At 38.9% G+C, this 23325-nt stretch overlaps 1 protein-coding gene across 11 annotated transcripts in view; it reads right to left on the bottom strand.

Annotated features, from left to right (window-relative positions):
* The window catches only part of ADK (adenosine kinase), a 563972-nt gene that overhangs the window by 480035 nt on the left and 60612 nt on the right, over positions 1 to 23325 (bottom strand). For all 11 annotated transcript variants that reach the window (XM_003813003.5, XM_008965554.4, XM_034930883.3 and 8 more), the window contains exon 3: positions 8307 to 8360. In XM_003813003.5, coding sequence (XP_003813051.2) covers positions 8307 to 8360 — 54 coding nt within the window. The remainder of the gene's footprint in view (positions 1 to 8306; positions 8361 to 23325) is intronic.

Here is a 23325-nt window from a genome sequence, read left to right as displayed (position 1 = left end):
TGTAATCCCAGCACTTTGGGAGGGCAAGGCGGGTGGATCACGAGGTCAGGAGTTCGAGACTAGCCTCACCAACACAGTGAAACCCTGCCTCTACTAAAAATAGAAAAATCAGCCGGGTGTGGCGGCGTGTGCCTATAGTCCCAGCTACTTGGGAAGCTGAGGCAGGAGAATGGCGTGAACCCGGGAGGTGGAGCTTGCAGTGAGCCAAGATTGTGCCACTGCACTTCAGCCTGGGTGACAGAGCAAGACTCCGTCTCAAAAAAAAATTTTTTTTTTAAATCCTTATAATGAGTTACCTTCCTTGATGACAGTGTTAATTATTTTCTGTTTGGTTTTTTTTTGGGGGGGGGTGCGGGGGGGGTTGTTTGTTTGTTTTTTGAGGCAGGTTCTCATTCTATTGCCCAGGCTGGAGGGCAGTTGTGCAATCTTTGCTCACTGCAGCCTCAACTTCCTGGGCTCAAGCAATCCTCTCACCTCAGCCTCCTGAGTAGCTGGGACTGCAGGTGAGTGCCACCATGCCCAGCTAATTTTTTTTATACTTTTAGTAGAGACAGGGTTTCGCCACGTTGCCAAGGCTGGTTTCAAACTCCTGAGCTCAACTGATCTACCTGCCTCAGCCTCCCAAAATGCTGGGACTACAGGCGTGAGCTACCACACTCGGCCAATTATTTTCTTTTAAGCAACAAAATATTTAAGCAAATCTTTCCGAAGTTTTATAATCCAGGTATAAAAATTTCATAGAAGTTATGAGATCCTAGAATTTTACAGTAAGATCACAATCAAAAGTTCAGCAAAAGAGGTGAACTCAGCTCTCAATTGGTTGAGAATCATTTGTAGATTATGTATAAGCCTGAAATGACCTCAATCAACTCTAGTTTTGGATCCTTACGGAAGTAACCTGACCACCTGACCATATCAGTAAAAGAAAAAAAACAAAAAAACAAAAAAAAGCAGCAAAGAAACCTAACACAGATTTAGTACTTACTCCTGGAGATGCAGCCTTATAAGCACAAATGGTAACTCTTATTACAATGAACTATTTAAACCTTAGTTTAAAAAGCAATACAGTGAAAAGGTTACCTTACAAGTATTATGACTACATACAAAAATAAACTTTAAAAAAAACTTTTCTTGGCCAGGCATGGTGGCTCACACCTGTAATCCCAGCCCTTTGGGAGGCCAAGGCAGACATATCACTTGAGCCCAGGAGCTCAAGACCAGCCTGGACAACATGGCAAGACCCCATCTCTACAAAAAATACAAAAATTAGCCAGGTGTGGTGGTGCACACTGGTAGTCCCAGATACTCAGGAGGCTGATGGGAGGATTGCTTAAGCCCACAAGGTCAAGGCTGCAGTGAGTCATGATCACGCCACTGCACTCCAACCTGGGCAACAGAGTTAGATCTTGTCTCAAAAAAAAAAAACAAAAAAAAAACTTTTCTTACATGAGAGGCATTTATAGCTCAGGATAAAATTTCCAGCGAAAATATCATACATAGAAAGAGGCTGATGTGTTCTAGAGAAAAGGGCTCCAATGATGACAAAGTTGCTAATCATGAAGATTCTGAATAAGACTGTTCAAAGAAATGGGAAGGAAAAAGAAAAAACTAATTCTATTTAATATGTGGTTGTAAAATGTATACATTTGACTTACTTCATGAGCACACCTAAGAGCTTTTGTATCAAGCTGACCAAATAGCTTTGTGTTGCATCCTCTCCTTAGAAGAATGTAAAGTGCCTTGTATTTGGAAGTAATTAATTCTTTTCAACTCACTCAATATTGGTCATAGGTCTGAAGTGATTTCCAAAACCAAAACACAATACTGTGAAACTGATTTAATTAACTAATGAGTTCTCTGTGATCCGTTACCGAGTCTTGCAATGGATATTAATCCCTTTAAAAAAAAAAAAATTACTGGCGGCCAGGCGCGGTGGCTCTCGCCTGTAATCCCAGCACTTTGGGAGGCTGAGGCAGGCGGATCCCTGAGGTCAGGAGTTTGAGACCAGCCTGACCAATATGGTGAAACCCTGTCTCTACTAAAAATATAAAAATTAGCCAGGCGTGGTGGCAGGCACCTGTAGTCCCAGCTACTCAGGAGGCTGAGGCAGGGGAATCACTTGAACCTGGGAGGCGGAGATTGCAGTGAGCCAAGATCGCGCCACTGTACTCCAGCCTGGCAACAGAGTGAGACTCCGTCTCAAAAAAAAAAAAAAAAAGTTACTGGCTGGGTGCAGTAGATCATGCCTGTAATCATAACACTTTGGGAGCAGAGGCAGGAGGATTGCTTGAGGTCAGGAGTTTGAGACCAACCTGAGCAACATAAGGAGACCCCATCTCTAAAAACAAGACTGTAGTGAGCCATGATCATGCAACTGTTTTCTAGCCTGGGTGACAAAGCGAGACCCTGTTTCAAAAAAAAAAAAAAAGACTATATACTTAGAGAACTGCTTGGTGTGACAAAAACAGCACTTAAATGGGACTCAGGAGACTTGGTTTCTGGTCTAGTACTGTCCTTAAGTAGCAATGTAAACTATAGCAAGTCATTTTATCAATGTTACTCTCACCTTATTCATGATAAAATACGGATATTGGTTCAAGGGTTCATTTCTAGAATCAAAATACTATAATTTTAAAGATACAAAAAAAACCGGGCCCTGAGAATAGGATCATAAAAATGTTTATGATATTTTTAAAACTGTACCTTATTTATGAACACCAAAAAAAATTAAGCATTTAACCTTGCTGTCGGTCCTAGCTTATTTCAATTTTGACTTTTTGCTTCACAGGATTTTTTTCTATTAGCTTTACAGATATCCAGTTCTTAGATCATTCTTACCAAAAAAAAAAAAAAAGATTCTTTTAACAGGGTCTCATTCTGTCACCCAGGCTGGAGCACAGTGGCACAGATCATAGCTCACTGCAGCCTGGACCTCCTGGTCTCAAGCAATCCTCCCACCTCAGTCTCCCAAGTAGCTGGGACTACAGGCATGCACCACCACATCCGGCTACTTTTGTTAACTTTTTGTAGAGACAAGAGTCTCACTATGTTGTCCAGGCTGGTCTCCAACTCGTAGACTCAAGCAATCCTCCTGCCTCAGCCTCCCAAAGTGCTGGGATTATAGGCACAAGCCCAGTCTATGATCTTGATGATTTCAAAGAACTGCTAAGTCACAGCATTAACAATTAATTTAAGAGCATACCAGACCGGGCGCGGTGGCTCACGCCCGTAATCCCAGCACTTTGGGAGGCCAAGACGGGCAGATCACGAGGTCAGGAGATCAAGACCATCCTGGCTAACACAGCAAAACCCTTTCTCTACTAGGAATACAAAAAATTAGCCGGGCGTGGTGGTGGGCGCCTGTAGTCCCATCTACTGGGGAGGCTGAGGCAGGAGAATGGCGTGAACCCAGGAGGCGGAGCTTGCAGTGAGCCGAGATCACGCCACTGCACTCCAGCCTGGGCGACAGAGCGAGACTCCGTCTCACCAAAAAAAAAAAAAAAAAAGCATACCAGATGTTATTGTCTCTACCTTCCCTGACATATCCCTACACATTCCATTTAAATACTTATAACTTTCCTGCTGGTTTGGAAATTGACCTATTCACTAAGAAATTACATTTTTACACTGCACCAAAGACCATATCCTGAGCACGTCCTAATACCCTTGAAGGTTCATGCCTATTGCATAATTTATTTATTTTCTTCCATCTCATCATAATCCTAAATTGGCAAGCATTTAAATATCACAATATAATTAACTTTTGTAAGACAACATTTAAAAATTTAAGGGGTTATTCTGACAAAATAATTTAATTTTTGACATTAAAAAATCATAATGGAATTCATTCACTATCAGAAGGGAAAATACACTTCATATTTAGAACAGTATACACTGCTTACAAAAGTTCACTGTTTACCTTGGTAGCCATCTTAAAAAGCCAAGTAAATAAATGTGAATCCCTTTTAAAGAGATTTTCCCTTTGCCTTATAGCAAACAAAAAAAAAATCTTCAGATACCAGGTTACTCTGTGTTAAGTAGTATGGATACTTCTGAATTTATTTATATTTGCATTTGGAATTCACCCCTAACTCCAGACAACTTTTAACTTTCCTTACCTAAATCTATATGATCAGATCTCATAATCCAAGGTAATACAAAATTTATATATTCATAAAATAGATATTCATGGAAACAAAATGGTTCTATTTTCAATAACTGCAGATGTGTCCACAGATTTTGAAAAGCCACTATTGGAGAGTAAGATTCCATTTATAAATAAAATCAGTATCTTTTACTTTTTCTTAAACCGCTTTATTGAGGTATAATTGACATATAAAAAGCTGCACACTATCTTTTCTTTAATGCCTAGCACAATGGAAAGTAGGTGAAAAAATACTTAGTAAAATAGTGATGTTTTCCTAATTTATTTTAAATTATTCCATTTACAAAACTAAAACTGAAAAAAACTAGAAAGCTAATGAAACCAGTTGATTACTGGATCATGTATAGAACAAAGTATAAATCCTATAGTTTTAGATAAATCACATCACAACTTGAATTGCTCAGCTTTCTCTACTTAAAATCATCCCCCAAGGTCTTCAGTATGTAGAATAATGAAAAACAGGAAGTTGAGAAAAACCACTTTGCTTAGAAAAACAAGTGTCACTGCTGACCAATATCTCCCTGTTTTCCCATGCCAATCTTCCTCAGACAGAGAAACAAGTATACTCGTGAAGCATCAGTGACTAAGTGTATATGAAATCTGAATCACAAAATTTCAGGAACTAAAAATGTTTTAATGAAAACATACTTAATATTCATTAATATCAAGAGAATTAGAACTATCATTGTACTCTCTTATTGGTATTCTTTTTTTATTTTTTTAAAGGCAAGGTCTCACTCTGTTGTCCAGTCCAGAGCTCAGTGGAATGATCATGGTTCACTGCAGCCTTGATCTCCTAGGCCCAAGAGATCCACCTGCCTCAGCTTCCTGAGCAGCTGGGACTGCAGGCACACACCACCTCATCAGGCTAATTTTTTTTTCTTTTTTTTGAGACAGAGTCTCGCCCTGTCACCCAGGCTGGAGTGCAGTAGCGTGATCTTGGCTCACTGCAACCTTTGCCTCCCAGATTCAAGCAATTCTCCTGCCTCAGCCTCCTGAGTAACTGGGATTACAGGCACCCACAACCATGCCTGGCTAATTTTTGTATTTTTAGTAGAGACAGGGTTTCACCATCTTGGCCAGGCTGGTCTCGAACTCCTGACCTCAGGTGATCCACCCACCTCGGCCTCCCAAAGTGCTGGGATTACAGGCGTGAGCCACCGTGCCCGGCCTTTTTTAAGTTTTTCGTAGAGATGGGGTCTCACTATGTTTCCCAGGCTGGTCTTGTACTCTTGGCCTCAAGCAATCCTTCCACCTCAGCCTCTCAAAGTGTTGGGATTACACATGTGAACCACCATGCCAGGCCACTCTTTATTTATTAATATCAAGATAATTAGAGCTATCACTGTACTCTCTTATTGGTACTCTTATAGAATTAGGGTTAATTTTCAAAGAGCAGGTCAATGTGATGGTGCCAACACATTTTTACAATTTTATAATGAATCAAGCTTTAACAGACTGAAATTAAGAAGTTGTAATAATGTTTTATGAGAATAAAGCATGGAATTACTGATTAGATAAAATTTTGTTTTATATCCATATCTCTTATATTGTTTAAAGCTTAGTCTTGAACACAAAAAGATTTTTTTGTTTTTAATACAGCAGGTGAGTTGTTATACACTCCTTAGCAGACTCTGACTTCCATGACCACCACCCTACCAAGATTTTGGCTATTTGAGTTGCAAAGACACAAATGAGATTATTTACAAACAGCTTTCATAATTCATGAAATTCATTAATTCAATAACTGTTTTAATTTTTTTAAATTAGTACTCTGCTTTTATGGTGCCATATTCAACTGAAAGTTTTCTTTGGTATGTAGGTCAAAAACTACAAGGAAGAGAGCCAGCAGCCAAAAATATCAAGACCATCAATAATGACAAATCAAACAAGTGGCAATACTTAGCAATAATAGAACAAATAAACAACAGAATTTTAATCTGCAAAAATAAAAAGGAATTAACTGATATATGCAACAACACTGATGAATTTCAAAAACACAGTGAGTGACAGAAGCCTTATACAAAATAGGACATATATATGACTCAGTTTATAAGAAATTTTAGAACAGGTGAAACTAAAAAAAAAAAACTTTGAAATATAAAACTCTAGTTAATGGTATATGTGTTGAAATATTTAGAGAGAAGCATATTGATGTCTACAATTTACTTCGAAATGCATCCAAAAAACAGATGAAGTAATGCATGAACAGAAGAATAAATAGATAAAACAAGTGCAGTAATATGTTAATGATAAAACCTTGGTGGTAAATATATGGGTGAACACATAACATATGTTTAAAACTTTTCGTAATAAAATGTAGGGGCTGGGCACGGTGGCTCAAGCCTGTGATAATCCCAGCACTTTGGGAGGCTGAGGTGGGTGGATCGCTTGAGGTCAGGAATTCAAGACCAGCCTGGCCAACATGGCGAAACCCCATCTCTACTAAAATACAAAAATTAGCTGGGCATGGTGGCGGGTGCCTGTAATCCCTGCTACTCGGGACGCTGAGGCAGGAGAATCGCTTGAACCCAGGAAGCAGAGGTTGCAGTGAGCCAAGATCATGCCACCACACTCCAGCCTAGGTGACGGAGCAAGAGTCTGTCTCAAAAAAACAAAAAAAAAGGTAAGAAAAAAGTATCAGTTGGCCAAGTTATACTCATAGAGATGAATTATATCTTGGACAGTTAAAAAAACTTTCAAATGAATTAAAACATTAAAATGGGTTACATATTAAATAACATTCTTTAAAAGCAGATTTCTGTTATTTTTAATATTGGTCATAGTCTAAGGACTAAAGGAACTTTTAAGGCTCACCAACTACTTAATTCCCAAAGCAAAAGAAGCTCTGTTACCAGACCTATAAATAATAACCAACCAATGCTACAGTAACAATCACCGGCCCTCACTGACTATACTAGGAAATAAAGAAAGAGCAAAAAATTTTCTTGACAATATATATATTTGAGAACCCACTATGGAGATTATACTCAAATAAGGATAGGCCAAATATAAAAATACTGATGAAAGGTTAGCATAATAGTGGAATGTGTAAACGGTAAGAATGCATAAGAAAATCCTTTCCCTGAACATTGGTCCTGCCATTTTATAATTAACAATTTATGTTACCTTAAATAGGAGAGAAGAAAATAATTTACAAAAGGTTCAAGACAGTTTTTAAAAAGCAGTTTAAAAGTACTTGGAAAAAAATTATTACTTAATCTCAAGAAGAAAATAATAGTCTTGAAGTCCTCTACGAAAAAAAATTACTGTCCCTATAAATGAGTACAAGTGAAGGTTACATTAAACTAAACCAAGAGAGACCTGAGTTGGATGTGAAAATAAAATGTCTTCAGCCAGGCATAGTGGCTCACACCTGTAATCCCAGCACTTTGGGAGGCCAAGGCAGGCAGATCACCTGAGGTCAGGAGTCTGAGACCAGCCTGGCCAACATGCAAAACCCCATCTCTACTTAAAATACAAAATTTAGCCAGGCATGGTGGCGGGCACCTGTAATCCCAGCTACCTGGGAGGCTAAGGCAGGGGAATTGCTTGAACCCAGGAATGAGAGGTTGCAATGAGCCGAGATCGTGCCTCCAGCCTGGGCAGCAGAACAAGACTCTGTCTCAAAAAAATAAAAATAAAATAAAGTGTTTTACCTTGTACCAAACAATTGACATTTACTTTTTCATAAACCAGTGACAGAAACAAAATTATATTTGTCTATCATTATCATGAAGGTGGGTGATCCACCGGAGTAAGACCCAAAAATTAACAGTGACAATTTATTTTTATTTTTTACTTTTTTCTGGTAGAGCAGTCAGAAAGAAAATAGGAACAATTTAATATTTTATCTGGAAAGAGAAAATAACATGACATATTTCCCAATAAGACTTTAGTCTAGATGATGGAATACAACACTACATCTTTTAATGTGAATACAGGAGAAATTATGTCCTGTGTAAACTTTATGTAGTGTAAATTATATAGTGTAGGTTATCATAATTCTGTTAGGATTAAGGTCATAGTGTTAATTATACTTTGTCATTATATAATTTTGAAAATCAGATAATTTACATATACATATATCAAGTTCATAGACAGAGTAAACTATTTACAACCAATGGTTTAATGCACTTACAGTTCCTTGTGTTTGTCTTCAGCCAAGATTTGGTCATTTGGTTTCAGAGAATACCTATATAACAGAAACGAAAATTACACTCTTCATACACACACAGTGTCAACGTAAGTTAGCTGACCTCTTCTAAACAAGCACTCCAACACTGTTATAGGTCTCTGACTTAATTGATAAAACACCAAGAATGCCCAAGTAGACGGTTTTTTGCTGTTCTATTAGTCATTTCCAGGAACACCACTCCAGGAACTGAAAGGAGATCACCTTAACAATGCTTTGAAGATCTTCAATATTCTTCTGTAGTGAATCATCTGTAATGTCACACTTATTCAGCAGTTCAAAACTGATGCAACAACTACAACGTTAAGTATTTTAGACTTCACAAATAATACGTAAATCATTCATTAAATATATAGTAATCATATACTGTGAACCAGGCTATGTACTAAGTAGCATGACACAGGAGGGAAAGAAAAGCTTTGGAGGGTTTGTGTGTTTTTTGTTTGTTTGTTTGTTTTTTGAGATAGAGTCTCACTCTGTCACCAAGGCTGGAGTGCAGTGGCACGATCTTGACTCAGTGCAACCTGTTCAAGCGATTCTCCTGTCTCAGCCTCCCCAGAAGCTGGGATTACAGGCACGCATCACCATGCCTGGCTAATTTTTGTATTTTTAGTAGAGAAGGGGTTTTAACATGTTGGCCAGGCTGCTCTGGAACTCCTGACCACAAGTGATCCAACCACCTCAGCCTCCCAAATTGCTGGGATTACTGGCATGAGTCACCGTACCCGGCCTCAAGTTTTGGAGTTTTTGATTGACCATTTACTAGCTAAGTGACCATAGGCAAGTACTCTACATCTTTAAGTCTCAGTTTCTCTGGTCATAAAATACAGGTTGCTATAAATACTAGATCAGGGATCTTTCACAGTACCATATATTTGTACTGCTGAAGGTAAACAGACTTTCTGAAGGGTACACAGAAATAGATAAACAACAATGGACAACAATTCCCAGGTCTTCAATTCTCATTCATACTCAACCCTTTCATAAAATTTAAAATTAATCTGCCTGAAAATGGATCATAGGTCCATTTGAAAGGTCATGTTGATTTTCCTCTCTGGTCTCCTCTTTCACAAGTACCTTTAAACCCACTGCTATGGTTTGAATATTTGACCCCCCTCAAATCTCATGTTGAAATTTAATCCCCAACGGGGCAATATTGAGAGCTGGGGCCTTTAAGAAGTAATTAGATCATGACAGCTCCACCTTCATAAATGGATTAATCCATTCATGGATTAATGGGTTATCATGGGAGGGGAGCTGGTGGCTTTAAAAGAAGAGAAGAGACCTGAGCTACCATATTAGCAGGTTCAGGCCCCTTGCCATGTGATACCCGGCACCACCTCAGGAATCTGTAGAGTCACTATCAGCAAGAAGGTTCTCACCAAGCGCAGCCCTTTGACCTTGGACTTCTAAACCTCCATAACTGTAAGAAATAAATTCCTTTTCTTATAAAATACCCAGTTTCAGGTATTCTAAGTAACAGAAAATGGCCTAAAATTCACTTTTTATTTTTTTTATTTTTTTATTATTATACTTTAAGTTTTAGGGTACATGTGCACATCGTGCAGGTTAGTTGCATATATATGCATGTGACATGCTGGTGTGCTGCACCCACTAACTCGTCATCTAGCATTAGGTATATCTCCTAATGCTATCACTCCCCCCTCCCCCCACCCCACAACAGTCCCCAGAGTGTGATGTTCCCCTTCCTGTGTCCATGTGTTCTCATTGTTCAATTCCTACCTATGAGTGAGAATATGCGGTGTTTGGTTTTTTGTTCTTGTGATAGTTTACTGACAATGATGATTTCCAATTTCATCCATGTCCCTACAAAGGACATAAACTCATCATTTTTTATGGCTGCATAGTATTCCATGGTGTATATGTGCCACATTTTCTTAATCCAGTCTATCATTGTTGGACATTTGGGTTGGTTCCAAGTCTTTGCTATTGTTAATAGTGCCGCAATAAACAAACGTGTGCATGTGTCTTTATAGCAGCATGATTTATAGTCCTTTGGGTATACACCCAGTAATGGGATGGCTGGGTCAAATGGTATTTCTAGTTCTAGATCCCTGAGGAATCGCCACACTGACTTCCACAATGGTTGAACTAGTTTACAGTCCCACCAACAGTGTAAAAGTGTTCCTATTTCTCCACATCCTTTCCAGCACCTGTTGTTTCCTGACTTTTTAATGATTGCCATTCTAACTGGTGTGAGATGATATCTCACTGTGGTTTTGATTTGCATTTCTCTGATGGCCAGTGATGGTGAGCATTTTTTCACGTGTTTCTTGGCTGCATAAATGTCTTCTTTTGAGAAGTGTCTGTTCATGTCCTTCACCCACTTTTTGATGGGGTTGTTTGTTTTTTCTTGTAAATTTGTTTGAGTTCATTGTAGATTCTGGATATTAGCCCTTTGTCAGATGAGTAGGTTGCAAAAATTTTCTCCCATTTTGTGGGTTGCCTGTTCACTCTGATGGTAGTTTCTTTTGCTGTGCAGAAGCTCTTTAGTTTAATTTGTCAATTTTGGCTTTTGTTGCCATTGCTTTTGGTGTTTTAGTCATGAAGTCCTTGCCCATGCCTATGTCCTGAATAGTAATGCCTAGGTTTTCTTCTAGGGTTTTTATGGTTTTAGGTCTAACGTTTAAGTCTTTAATCCATCTTGAATTGATTTTTGTATAAGGTGTAAGGAAGGGATCCAGTTTCAGCTTTCTAAATATGGCTAGCCAGTTTTCCCAGCACCATTTATTAAATAGGGAATCCTTTCCCCATTGCTTGTTTTTCTCAGGTTTGTCAAAGATCAGATAGTTGTAGATAAGCGGCGTTATTTCTGAGGGCTCTGTTCTGTTCCATTGATCTATATCTCTGTTTTGGTACCAGTACCATGCTGTTTTGGTTACTGTAGCCTTGTAGTATAGTTTGAAGTCAGGTAGCGTGATGCCTCCAGCTTTGTTCTTTTGGCTTAGGATTGACTTGGCGATGCGAGCTCTTTTTTGGTTCCATATGAACTTTAAAGTAGTTTTTTCCAATTCTGTGAAGAAACTCATTGGTAGCTTGATGGGGATGGCATTAAATCTCTAAATTACCTTGGGCAGTATGGCCATTTTCACGATATTGATTCTTCCTACCCATGAGCATGGAATGTTCTTCCATTTGTTTGTATCCTCTTTTATTTCATTGAGCAGTGGTTTGTAGTTCTCCTTGAAGAGGTCCTTCACGTCCCTTGTAAGGTGGATTCCTAGGTATTTTATTCTCTTTGAAGCAATTGTGAATGGGAGTTCACTCATGATTTGGCTCTCTGTTTGTCTGTTATTGGTGTATAAAAATGCTTGTGATTTTTGTACATTGATTTTGTATCCTGAGACTTTGCTGAAGTTGCTTATCAGCTTAAGGAGATTTTGGGCTGAGACAATGGGGTTTTCTAGATATACAATCATGTCGTCTGCAAACAGGGACAATTTGACTTCCTCTTTTCCTAATTGAATACCCTTTATTTCCTTCTCCTGCCTGATTGCCCTGGCCAGAACTTCCAACACTATGTTGAATAGGAGTGGTGAGAGAGGGCATCCCTGTCTTGTGCCAGTTTTCAAAGGGAATGCTTCCAGTTTTTGCCCATTCAGTATGATATTGGCTGTGGGTCTGTCATAGATAGCTCTTATTATTTTGAGATACGTCCCATCAATACCTAATTTATTGAGAGTTTTTAGCATGAAGGGCTGTTGAATTTTGTTAAAGGCCTTTTCTGCATCTACTGAGATAATCATGTGGTTTTTGTCTTTGGTTCTGTTTATATGCTGGATTACATTTATTGATTTGCGTATGTTGAACCAGCCTTGCATCCAGGGATGAAGCCCACTTGATCATGGTGGATAAGCTTTTTGATGTGCTGCTGGATTCGGTTTGCCAGTATTTTATTGAGGATTTTTGCATTAATGTTCATCAAGGATATTGGTCTAAAATTCTCTTTTTTGGTTGTGTCTCTGCCAGGCTTTGGTATCAGGATGATGCTGGCCTCATAAAATGAGTTAGGGAGGATTCCCTCTTTTTCTATTGATTGGAATAGTTTCAGAAGGAATGGTACCAGTTCCTCCTTGTACCTCTGGTAGAATTCGGCTGTGAATCCATCTGGTCCTGTACTCTTTTTGGTTGGTAAGCTATTGATTATTGCCACAATTTCAGAGCCTGTTATTGGTCTATTCAGAGATTCAACTTCTTCCTGGTTTAGTCTTGGGAGGGTGTATGTGTCAAGGAATTTATCCATTTCTTCTAGATTTTCTAGTTTATTTGCGTAGAGGTGTTTGTAGTATTCTCTGATGGTAGTTTGTATTTCTGTGGGATCAGTGGTGATATCCCCCCTATCATTTTTTATTGCGTCTATTTGATTCTTCTTTCTTTTTTTCTTTATTAGTCTTGCTAGTGGTCTATCAATTTTGTTGATCCTTTCAAAAAACCAGCTCCTGGATTCATTAATTTTTTGAATGGTTTTTTGTGTCTCTATTTCCTTCAGTTCTGCTCTGATTTTAGTTATTTCTTGCCTTCTGCTAGCTTTTGAATGTGTTTGCTCTTGCTTTTCTAGTTCTTTTAATTGTGATGTTAGGGTGTCAATTTTGGATCTTTCCTGCTTTCTCTTGTGGGCATTTAGTGCTATAAATTTCCCTCTACACACTATTTTGAATGTGTCCCAGAGATTCTGGTATGTTGTGTCTTTGTTCTCGTTGGTTTCAAAGAACATCTTTATTTCTGCCTTCATTTCGTTATGTACCCAGTGCTGAAAAAAATGTATATTCTATTGATTTGGAGTGGAGAGTTCTGTAGATGTCTATTAGGTCTGCTTGGTGCAGAGCTGAGTTCAATTCCTGGGTATCCTTGTTGACTTTCTGTCTCGTTGATCTGTCTAATGTTGACAGTGGGGTGTTAAAGTCTCCCATTATTAATGTGTGGGAGTCTAAGTCTCTTTGTAGGTCACTCAGGACTTGCTTTATGAATCTGGGTGCTCCTGTATTGGGTGCATATATATTTAGGATAGTTAGCTCTTCTTGTTGAATTGATCCCTTTACCATTATGTAATGGCCTTCTTTGTCTCTTTTGATCTTTGCTGGTTTAAAGTCTGTTTTATCAGAGACTAGGATTGCAAGCCCTGCCTTTTTTTGTTTTCCATTCGCTTGGTAGATCTTCCTCCATCCTTTTATTTTGAGCCTATGTGTGTCTCTGCATGTGAGATGAGTTTCCTGAATACAACACACTGATGGGTCTTGACTCTTTATCCAATTTGCCAGTCTGTGTCTTTTAATTGGAGCATTTAGTCCATTTACATTTAAAGTTAATATTGTTATGTGTGAATTTGAACCTGTCATTATGATGTTAGCTGGTTATTTTGCTCGTTAGTTGATGCAGTTTCTTCCTAGTCTTGATGGTCTTTACATTTTGGCATGATTTTGCAGCGGCTGGTACCGGTTGTTCCTTTCCATGCTTAGTGCTTCCTTCAGGAGCTCTTTTAGGGCAGGCCTGGTGGTGACAAAATCTCTTAGCATTTGCTTGTCTGTAAAGTATTTTATTTCTCCTTCACTTATGAAGCTTAGTTTGGCTGGATATGAAATTCTGTGTTGAAAATTCTTTTCTTTAAGAATGTTGAATATTGGCCCCCACTCTCTTCTGGCTTGTAGAGTTTTTGCCGAGAGATCCGCTGTTAGTCTGATGGGCTTCCCTTTGTGGGTAACCCGACCTTTCTCTCTGGCTGTCCTTAACATTTTTTCCTTCATTTCAACTTTGGTGAATCTGACAATTATGTGTCTTGGTGTTGGTCTTCTCAAGGAATATCTTTGTGGCGTTCTCTGTATTTCCTGAATCTGAATGTTGGCTGCCTTGCTAGATTGCGGAAGTTCTCCTGGATAATATCCTGCAGAGTGTTTTCCAACTTGGTTCCATTCTCCCCATTACTTTCAGGTACACCAATCAGACGTAGATTTGGTCTTTTCACATAGTCCCATATTTCTTGGAAGCTTTGATTGTTTCTTTTTATTCTTTTTTCTCTAAACTTCCCTTCTCGCTTCATTTCACTCATTTCATCTTCCATTGCTGATACCCTTTCTTCCAGTTGATCACATCGGCTCCTGAGGCTTCTGCATTCTTCACGTAGTTCTCGGGCCTTGGCTTTCAGCTCCATCGGCTCCTTTAAGCACTTCTCTATATTGGTTATTCTAGTTATACATTCGTTTAAATTTTTTTCAAAGTTTTTAACTTCTTTGCCTTTGGTTTGAATTTCCTCCCGTAGCTCGTAGTTTGATCGTCTGAAGCCTTCTTCTTCCGACTCGTCAAAGTCATTCTCCGTCCAGCTTTGTTCCATTGCTGGTGAGGAACTGCGATCCTTTGGAGGAGGAGAGGTGCTCTGCTTTTTAGAGTTTCCAGTTTTTCTGCTCTGTTTTTTCCCCATCTTTGTGGTTTTATCTACTTTTGGTCTTTGATGATGGTGATGTACAGATGGGTTTTTGGTGTGGATGTCCTTTCTGTTTGTTAGTTTTCCTTCTAACAGACAGGACCCTCAGCTGCAGGTCTGTTGGAGTTTGCTAGAGGTCCACTCCAGACCCTGTTTGCCTGGGTATCAGCAGCGGTGGCTGCAGAACAGTGGTTTTTCGTGAACCGCAAATGCTGCTGTCTGATCGTTCCTCTGGAAGTTTTGTCTCAGAGGAGTACCCGGCCATGTGAGTTGTCAGTCTGCCCCTACTGGGGGGTGCCTCCCAGTTAGGCTGCTCAGGGGTCAGGGGCCAGGGACCCATTTGAGGAGGCAGTCTGCCCGTTCTCAGATCTCCAGCTGCGTGCTGGGAGAACCACTGCTCTCTTCAAAGCTGTCAGACAGGGACATATAAGTCTGCAGAGGTTACTGGTGTCTTTTTGTTTGTCTGTGCCCTGCCCCCAGAGGTGCAGCCTACAGAGGCAGGAAGGCCTCCTTGAGCTGTGGTGGGCTCCACCCAGTTGGAGCTTCCCGGCTGCTTTGTTTACCTAAGCAAGCCTGGGAAATGGCAGGCGCCCCTCCCCCAGCCTCGCTGCCGCCTTGCAGTTTGATCTGAGACTGCTGTGCTAGCAATCAGCAAGACTCCGTGGGCGTAGGACCCTCCGAGCCAGGTGCAGGATATAATCTCCTGGTGTGCCGTTTTTTAAGCCCATCAGAAAAGCACAGTATTCGGGTGGGAATGACCTGATTTTCCAGGTGTCATCTGTCACCCCTTTCTTTGACTAGGAAAGGGAACTCCCTGACCCCTTGCGCTTCCCGAGTGAGGCAATGCCTCGCCCTGCTTTGGCTCATGCACGGTGCACTGCACACACTGACCTGCGCCCACTGTCTGGCACTCCCTAGTGAGATGAACCCAGTACCTCAGATGGAAATGCAGAAATCACCCGTCTTCTGCATCGCGCACGCTGGGAGCTGTAGACCGGAGCTGTTCCTATTCGGCCATCTGGGCTCCTCTCACTTTTTATTAATATAAAAAGGATGACATACTCCTCACCTATTGGGAATGAAACTATACACTATTGTATTGCCTGAGTATAAAAACCTTTTAAGTGTTAAACAAGGAATGATTCATATTTTGTCTGCAAACCTTTTTTTTTTTTTTTTTTTTTTTTTTTTTTGGAGACAGAGTTTCACTCTGTCACCCAGGCTGAAGTACAGTGGCATGATCGCGGCTCACCGCAACCTTTGCCTGCTGGGTTCAAGCAATTCTCATGCCTCAGCCCCCAAAATAGCTGGGACTACAGGCATGCACCCCCACGCCTGGCTAATTTTCATATTTTAAGTAGAAACGAAGTTTCACCACGTTGGCCAGGCTGGTCACCAACTCCTCACCTCAAGTGATCCACCCACCTTGTCCTCCCAAAGTACTGGGATTACAGGTGCGAGCCACTGCACCTGGCCTATTTTCTTCTGTTTAATAATGTACCAACATTTTGAAGGCAGAGAAGCAACATTTTGAAGGCAGAGAAGAAGGAGAAAAAAAATTTTTTTTAATAAATAAAAAATAATTTAGCAACATTTTAATACATTTGTTATTTTACTCTGTGCTAATTACAATTTAATGACTAAGAGATATTTTAAAATTTACACATTTTGGCTGGCTGCAAAGACATATAATAGGGTAATCAATATGCATGAAAGACTGTAATGCATAAAAATATACTACCTTCATAATGTATGCATGTTACAGGCAAAATATAACTTATGCATAAAATACATCATATAAGAATAGAATCTGGTGTGAAAAGTATAACAGAAATGCAAATTCAAGACAGAAAGGACTATAAAATTTTTAAACATCAAAAAAGGAAGCTGTTTATGTATTTTTATAAATGAATAAAAGGGGTATCAAATCACAATGGTATATACAGTCCACTAAAAAGAGTGATTTAGGCCAGGCGCGGTGGCTCACGCCTGTAATCCCAGCACTTTGGGAGGCCGAGATGGGCGGATCACGAGGTCAGGAGATCGAGACCATCCTGGTTAACATGGTGAAACCCCATCTCTACTAAAAAAATACAAAAAAATTAGCCAGGCATTGTAGTCCCAGCTACTTGGGAGGCTGAGGCAGGAGAATGGGGTGAACCCAGGAGGCGGAGCTTGCAGTGAGCCGAGATCGAGCCATTGCACTCTAGCCTGGGTGACAGAGCAAGACTCTGTCTTAAAAAAAAAAAAAAAAAAAAAAAAGAGTGATTTATCAGTATTATATAAAGTTATTAAAAATCATTAGCTGGGCGCAGTGGCTCATGCTTATAATCCCAGCACTTTGGGAGGCCAAGGCAGGCAGATCACTTGAGGTTAGGAGTTTGAGACCAGCCTGGCCAACACAGCGAAACCCCATCAGCAAAACCCCATCTCTACTAAAAATACAAAAATTAGCCAGGCGTGGTGGCAGGCGCCTGTGGTCCCAGCTACTGGGGAGGCTGAGGCAGGAGAATCACTTGAACCTGGGAGATGGAGGTTGTAGTGAGCCAACATTGTGCCACTGCACTCCAACCTAGGCGACAGAGCCTACTTTCAACTTAGTAGAAAGCTATAACCCAACTTCCCACCATGGCTTTCATAGAATGATGCAAAGCACAGCCTATATTTTGGATGTTTTGTTTTCTAATGGCATAGATAGGTATTCTTTTATAATCAATTCTTACCATGAACATAGTTCCTAAAAATCAGAGACAACAAAATGGTACAGTGGTAGTCCTCAACATTTTTTTCTGCCCTAAATTACTGGAGAAAAATGACATACACTCCAAAGAATAGAAGACGGGGAAGCAAGAGGGAGCACAGGGAAGGGGCCTCTATATTCTGCCTCTAGCCCCTACAAAGAGAACCACTGAGTGAAAAAAATCACTAGACACAAATCAAAAAACCTGCAATATCATCCTGATTCTGACATTAACTTGTTTTCTGAACTGGGCAAGCCACTTAATTTCTCTAATGAGGATAAACCTACCTATGTCACAAGGTTGCTATCCAGATCAAATAACATTACACAAAAAGTGTCCAGCGCATTATTTAACAATTATGATAAATACTCATCCCTGCCCTCTCTTCCTGGAATCTTCTACCCCTATAAAATGAAGAATTCAATTAGCTCAAAAAGGGAGGAAAGGGCACTTTTAAATGTTCATAACTTTTATGAGAGCCTTTTAATGAGACTGAAACAAACACTTTTTATTCAAATGTGCTCCTCCTCTGAAGACCAGCATAGCACAGAACTTAGTGCCTTGAAAGGCGCAGGAACAGACTGTGAAGTTCTGAAATAGGACAGTCATAAGAGAGGTGCCATGCCTAATGTTGCACAGTTAATGTCAAGTTAAGACTTGGTACATAGCAGATGACAATAAAATATTCTATAAATACTTGGAACTAAAATTGCCTTCCAAGAATTAAATCAGTAAAATTTCTATAAATCTACAAATATTGCCACATAGTCCAAAGAATCCCAACAGTATCAAGTAAAGTTTTACAGAATTGGCAAAACCAATCAGGTAGACAGTGTGGATATGGCAAGATTTTAAACAACATATTTAATTGGCTCTTCCAATTTAAAAAAAAGTTGATTAAAATATATTAGAAAGGAAGAAAATGGGGGGGCAAAACCATTAATCACTACAACAATGTTTGAGACTAAAGCTGGACTGAAATTTAAGAAGCTTATAAAGAAATAGATTAACAGTAAATCACAGGGTTAGAATAAAAAAGCAAAAAGTTACAAGGTTTATGAAAATAATATTTTTAAATCTCATTAGCAAAGTAAACAAGGATTAAAACTCAATTAGAGAAAGCTGAAAGAATTAAACTAGATTTAAACCTAAATACCTAAAATAGAACTATACTCTTCGTATTCTTTTCTTATGCTTTTTATTTTTAAAATTTTATTGATAATTGTTCAAAATGACTAGCCACATATTTTATTAAAGGACATTTTAAAATTTGGAATTGGAAGATATTGATATCACTGCTTAGCTCTTGGGTCACATCAGCAAAACCGGCCCATGTTATATCAACCTCCCATTTATTTGCTAATACATTTTATTTCTGGCTTCTGTCTCCATATTTGCACTGTGATTTGCCTGGCAGAGGGCGCCACTGACATCCCATTCAAATACAGGGGACCCTTTTAGGCATTACTTTAGTAGATATCTCTGTTGCATCAGGTATTATTGACTATTCTTATATAAACTCATCATACTTCATCAGAGCTTGTCTTAGTTCTGCTTTTTCTTAATCTCATTCTATACTCATTCTTTATCTATCCATCTATTAAATGTTCTAGCTTCCAGCCCACTCCTTTTACTTTTTACTCTTTTTTTTTTTTTAGAAAGTTTCATCTACTGGTTGCTTTAAATACCAGCCACATAATAATAAAAATAGTGCTAGTAATAGCTACCATTTATTGAATAATATTGCGTCAAACTATGTAAAATTAAATACAATTAAAGAGTCCAGGCAAGGCACTGTAGCTCACATGTGTAATCCCAGCACTTTGAGAGAATGAGGTGAGAGGATTCCAAGACCAGCCTGGGCAACATAGTGAGACCCATCTCTAAAAAACAAAATTTTTTTTAATTAGCTGGGCATGGTAGGGCACATGCCTGTAGTCCCAGCTACTCGAGAGGCTGAGGTAAGAGAATCGCTTAAGCCTGGGAGGCTACAGGGAGGCATGACAGCACCACTCACTGCACTCCAGACTGGGCAACACAGCAAGACCCTGTCTCCAGAAACAAAAGGAGTCCAGCCATGACTCTTCTACCCACCAAAAACATAAATCCAACTGTCTCCTGAATATGCCTGCCTGGATATCACAGTCATCTCAGGCTTGAACAAAACTCAATTCAATCTTTCAAGCCCCTCTTCCATATCCTCCTCCTATACTCCCTAACTCATTTGTAAATACCACCATCAGTCACCAAAACCAAAAATTCAAATGTTATCTCTAACTCCTTTACCCTCTTCATTAAATCAATCAAGTCTTACCTTGATAACACGAAAGTATTATTGCACTCTCTCCCAACCATTTTATCATAACTAAAGTGATCAAGTCATCATCTCGCAACAGGTTTATCACTATAGCCTCCTCAAATCTATTGATCCACTACAGACAAAGCAATTCACATAATCCTAAAATATGAATCCAACCATGTCATCTGCCTGCTTAAATCTCTCAAGTGCTCTCCATTGCCAATAATAGAGGCACGAGAGATTTCAAGCTCAGTAGCCAGTAATATTAGCTAACATATGCCAAACATTCAAATAATCTCATTCAATCCTCACAAGAACCCTAATATCCTTATTTTACTCACAAGGAAACTGAGCTTCCATAGATAACCAAGGTCACACAGCTCCAGAGCACACTCTTAACCTCTATTCTATAATGCCACTGTGAAGAAGTAAGTGATTTCTTTCCACATCTGTCTCCTCAATTAGATTACAAGCTGCTTAAAGGCAAAACAGTTATTTAATATTGTATTCCCAGTATTGGGCAAAAGAGTAACCATAAAACATATGCTCCAAAAAGTGTGTGTTGAGCTGTGAAATGAACTGTTAAAAAAGAATCTATGTTTACGTATCCTTAGAAGTACCATTTCCTTCAATATTCAAAGTTAGGTTTGAACATCAAAGAACCCAAAGAACAGCATCTATTTGGGCAAAATGAAGGAAAGTAGTCTGTGTTCATTTAGTATCCATAATTTAGGTTGTTTTTTGAGGAAGCCCCAGAGCAACTCAGGACCAATCACTCAATATGTGAAATGACATAAAGATTCAAATAGCAGTTTATTTCAAATTCTAAGAATTTAGAATTCTGAAGGAGAGAAGCAGAATAACCAAAGACTATCTGCTAATGTAGGTCACAAGGTAGTCAAATAAGAGAAAATATTCAAACTTAAGAAGCATTTCCAAACACCACCAATAATCTAGAATATGTTGTAGAAAAATATATCATATACACAATAGATATAACTTTTTTTGAAGATACCTTTAAAAAATATAAACATATAAAAAGAAATGTAAAATTTTACAATAAACCTAAGCTGTACTGGTTAATATCATATATGCTAATTATATCTATTAAAATTTAATTAACATGAAATAAAATGTTGAAATTCATCAGTTGCACTAGCCACACTTCAAATGATCAAAGCCAAATGTGACTAGTGGTTACCATGTTGGATAGCACAGATACACAACATTTCCATAATCATGAAACATTCTAGTGGACAGCACACACTGCTGCAAAGATACTGACCCCAGATTTCATTTGTACTTTATTGACTTCTACATGGTCTGAATTTTTTTTCTAAAAAGCATTTGCTTTTAGAATTTTTGAATCTAACAGATTTAGCAAATGATCACTACCATAAGATGTATATGTTTTTAAAAAAAATCAGCCTAACCATTTTGTAACCCATATTAAATGTATTTAAATTTTACGTGTTATTAAAAGATAATAGAAGAATACCTAAAATACAGAAAGAAATATTTGTAGGGATAAGAAAATTTGTTGGTAAAGATCTCTTTTTTCCAAATTAATCCATAAATACAATACTAAACAAAATCCCAGACAGAATATTCAGGTCAATTAAAGACCTAAATATACAAAACATAATGTTGAAAGCTGTAGAAAAAAATATGGCAATAGCTTTATAAAGAATTAATTAAAAGACCGGGCACGGTAGCTCACACCTGTAATCCCAGCACTTTGGGAGGCTGAGGTGGGTGGATCACTTGAGGTCAGGAGTTAAAGACCAGCCTGGCCAACATGGTGAAACCCCGTCTGTATTAAAAATACAAAAATTAGCCAGGCGTGGTGGCACATGCCTGTAATCTCAGCTACTCAGGAGACTGAGGCATAAGAATAGCTTGAACCCGGGAGGCAGAGGTTGCAGTGAGCTGAGATCATGCCACTGCACTCCAGCCTGAGCGACAGTGAAACTTCATCTCAAAAAAAAAAAAATTAACTACAAAAGTGTCAGAGCAGTTTACAATTCATTTTAAAGCAAAACAATTAAATGTCTAGCTTTTAACCTAACACATGCAGTCTCACTTGACACTCCAAATATTTTTTTCACTTTCAAAGCTAACATACACCCATTTGTAGAAGTAATAAATTTTTATTTATAGAAATAATTCAGTTGTAAATTATTGGCACTGAATAATCAGCACTAAAATTTATGGCCAATTACTTTGAGCATTTTCCTTTTTTTAATTTTTAGAGACAGGGTCTCACTATATTGCCTAGGATGGAGTGCAGTGGCTATTCACAGGCATAATCATGATGCACTACAGCTAAAGCCTCCCAAGTAGCTGGCACTACAGGCAAGCACCACCACAGCCAGCTACTTCGGGCATTTTAGGTTTGAACATTAAGTAACATCTTTCATGCATACTTAGATTAATAAAAACTCATGTAAGGTTTGTATGTTTATTAAAGGTTTAGATCTGTAAGAAAAACACGTTTCCTCAACTACTCCCATCATAAAACTGAGTATTTTCTTTTTTTTTTTTTTTTTTTTTTTTTTCCTGAGATGGAGTCTCACTCTGTCGCCCAGGCTGGAGTGCAGTGGCGCAATCTCGGTTCACTGCAACCTCCGCTCCTGGGTTCAAGCGATTCTCCTGCCTCAGCCTCCTGAGTAGCTGGGACTGCAGGCGTGTGCCACCACACCCAGCTAATTTTTTATTTTCAATAGAGATGGGGTTTCACCTTGTTAGCCAGGCTGGTCTCTAACTCCTGACCTCAGGTGATCCACTCACCTCGGCCTCCCAAAGTGCTGGGATTACAGGTGTGAGCCACCGCGCCCAGCCAAAACTGAGTATTTTCATTTCTACTGATGGTTTTCCTTTCTCAATTATCATTTCATTCATTCTCTCATTCCTCTTACTTTCATATTTATCTAGTGTCAGGAAAAACCAAGGCAAACCTACCTTACACATTCCTTCCCTGCCTTTTTCATCCCTATTAATACATACCTCCATAATTACAGACCAGGGCTCAACTGGAGGTATTCATATGTTCCACATTTCCTATCCCCTCATGCCCACTGTGTCCCTACAGTTTACTAGAAAAGATTCTTTTCAATAATGTACTTTCTGCCACAGGTGTTCCTAATAACTTTCAATTCTTTTTTTGGTGGGAGGGACAGGAGTTTGAGGCTGCAGTGAGTGACTAGGCTATGATTGTGCTACTGCACTCCAGTCTGGGAAACAGAAAAACCTGTCTCTAAAAAAAAAAAAAATCAGAATCAGAAAAACATTTTATCAAATGAATTTTGACAATTAGAACTCACTTTCACAGTGTAAGATACTAATCAGTATATATCTCATTCATTTGGTATATGTCTTGGTCCCCTTGTGCTGCTATAACAAAAATACCACAGACCAGGCTATTTATTTATTTATTTACTTATGTTTTGTTGTTGTTGTTTTATTTTTCTTATTTTGTTTGGGGTAATT

The sequence above is a fragment of the Pan paniscus genome, chromosome 8 (assembly GCF_029289425.2).
Source record: "Pan paniscus chromosome 8, NHGRI_mPanPan1-v2.0_pri, whole genome shotgun sequence".
NCBI classification, from domain to species: Eukaryota; Metazoa; Chordata; class Mammalia; order Primates; family Hominidae; genus Pan; species Pan paniscus.
The sequence above is the reverse complement of the archived record's forward strand: the minus strand, read 5'-3'. Positions and strand labels throughout refer to the sequence as shown.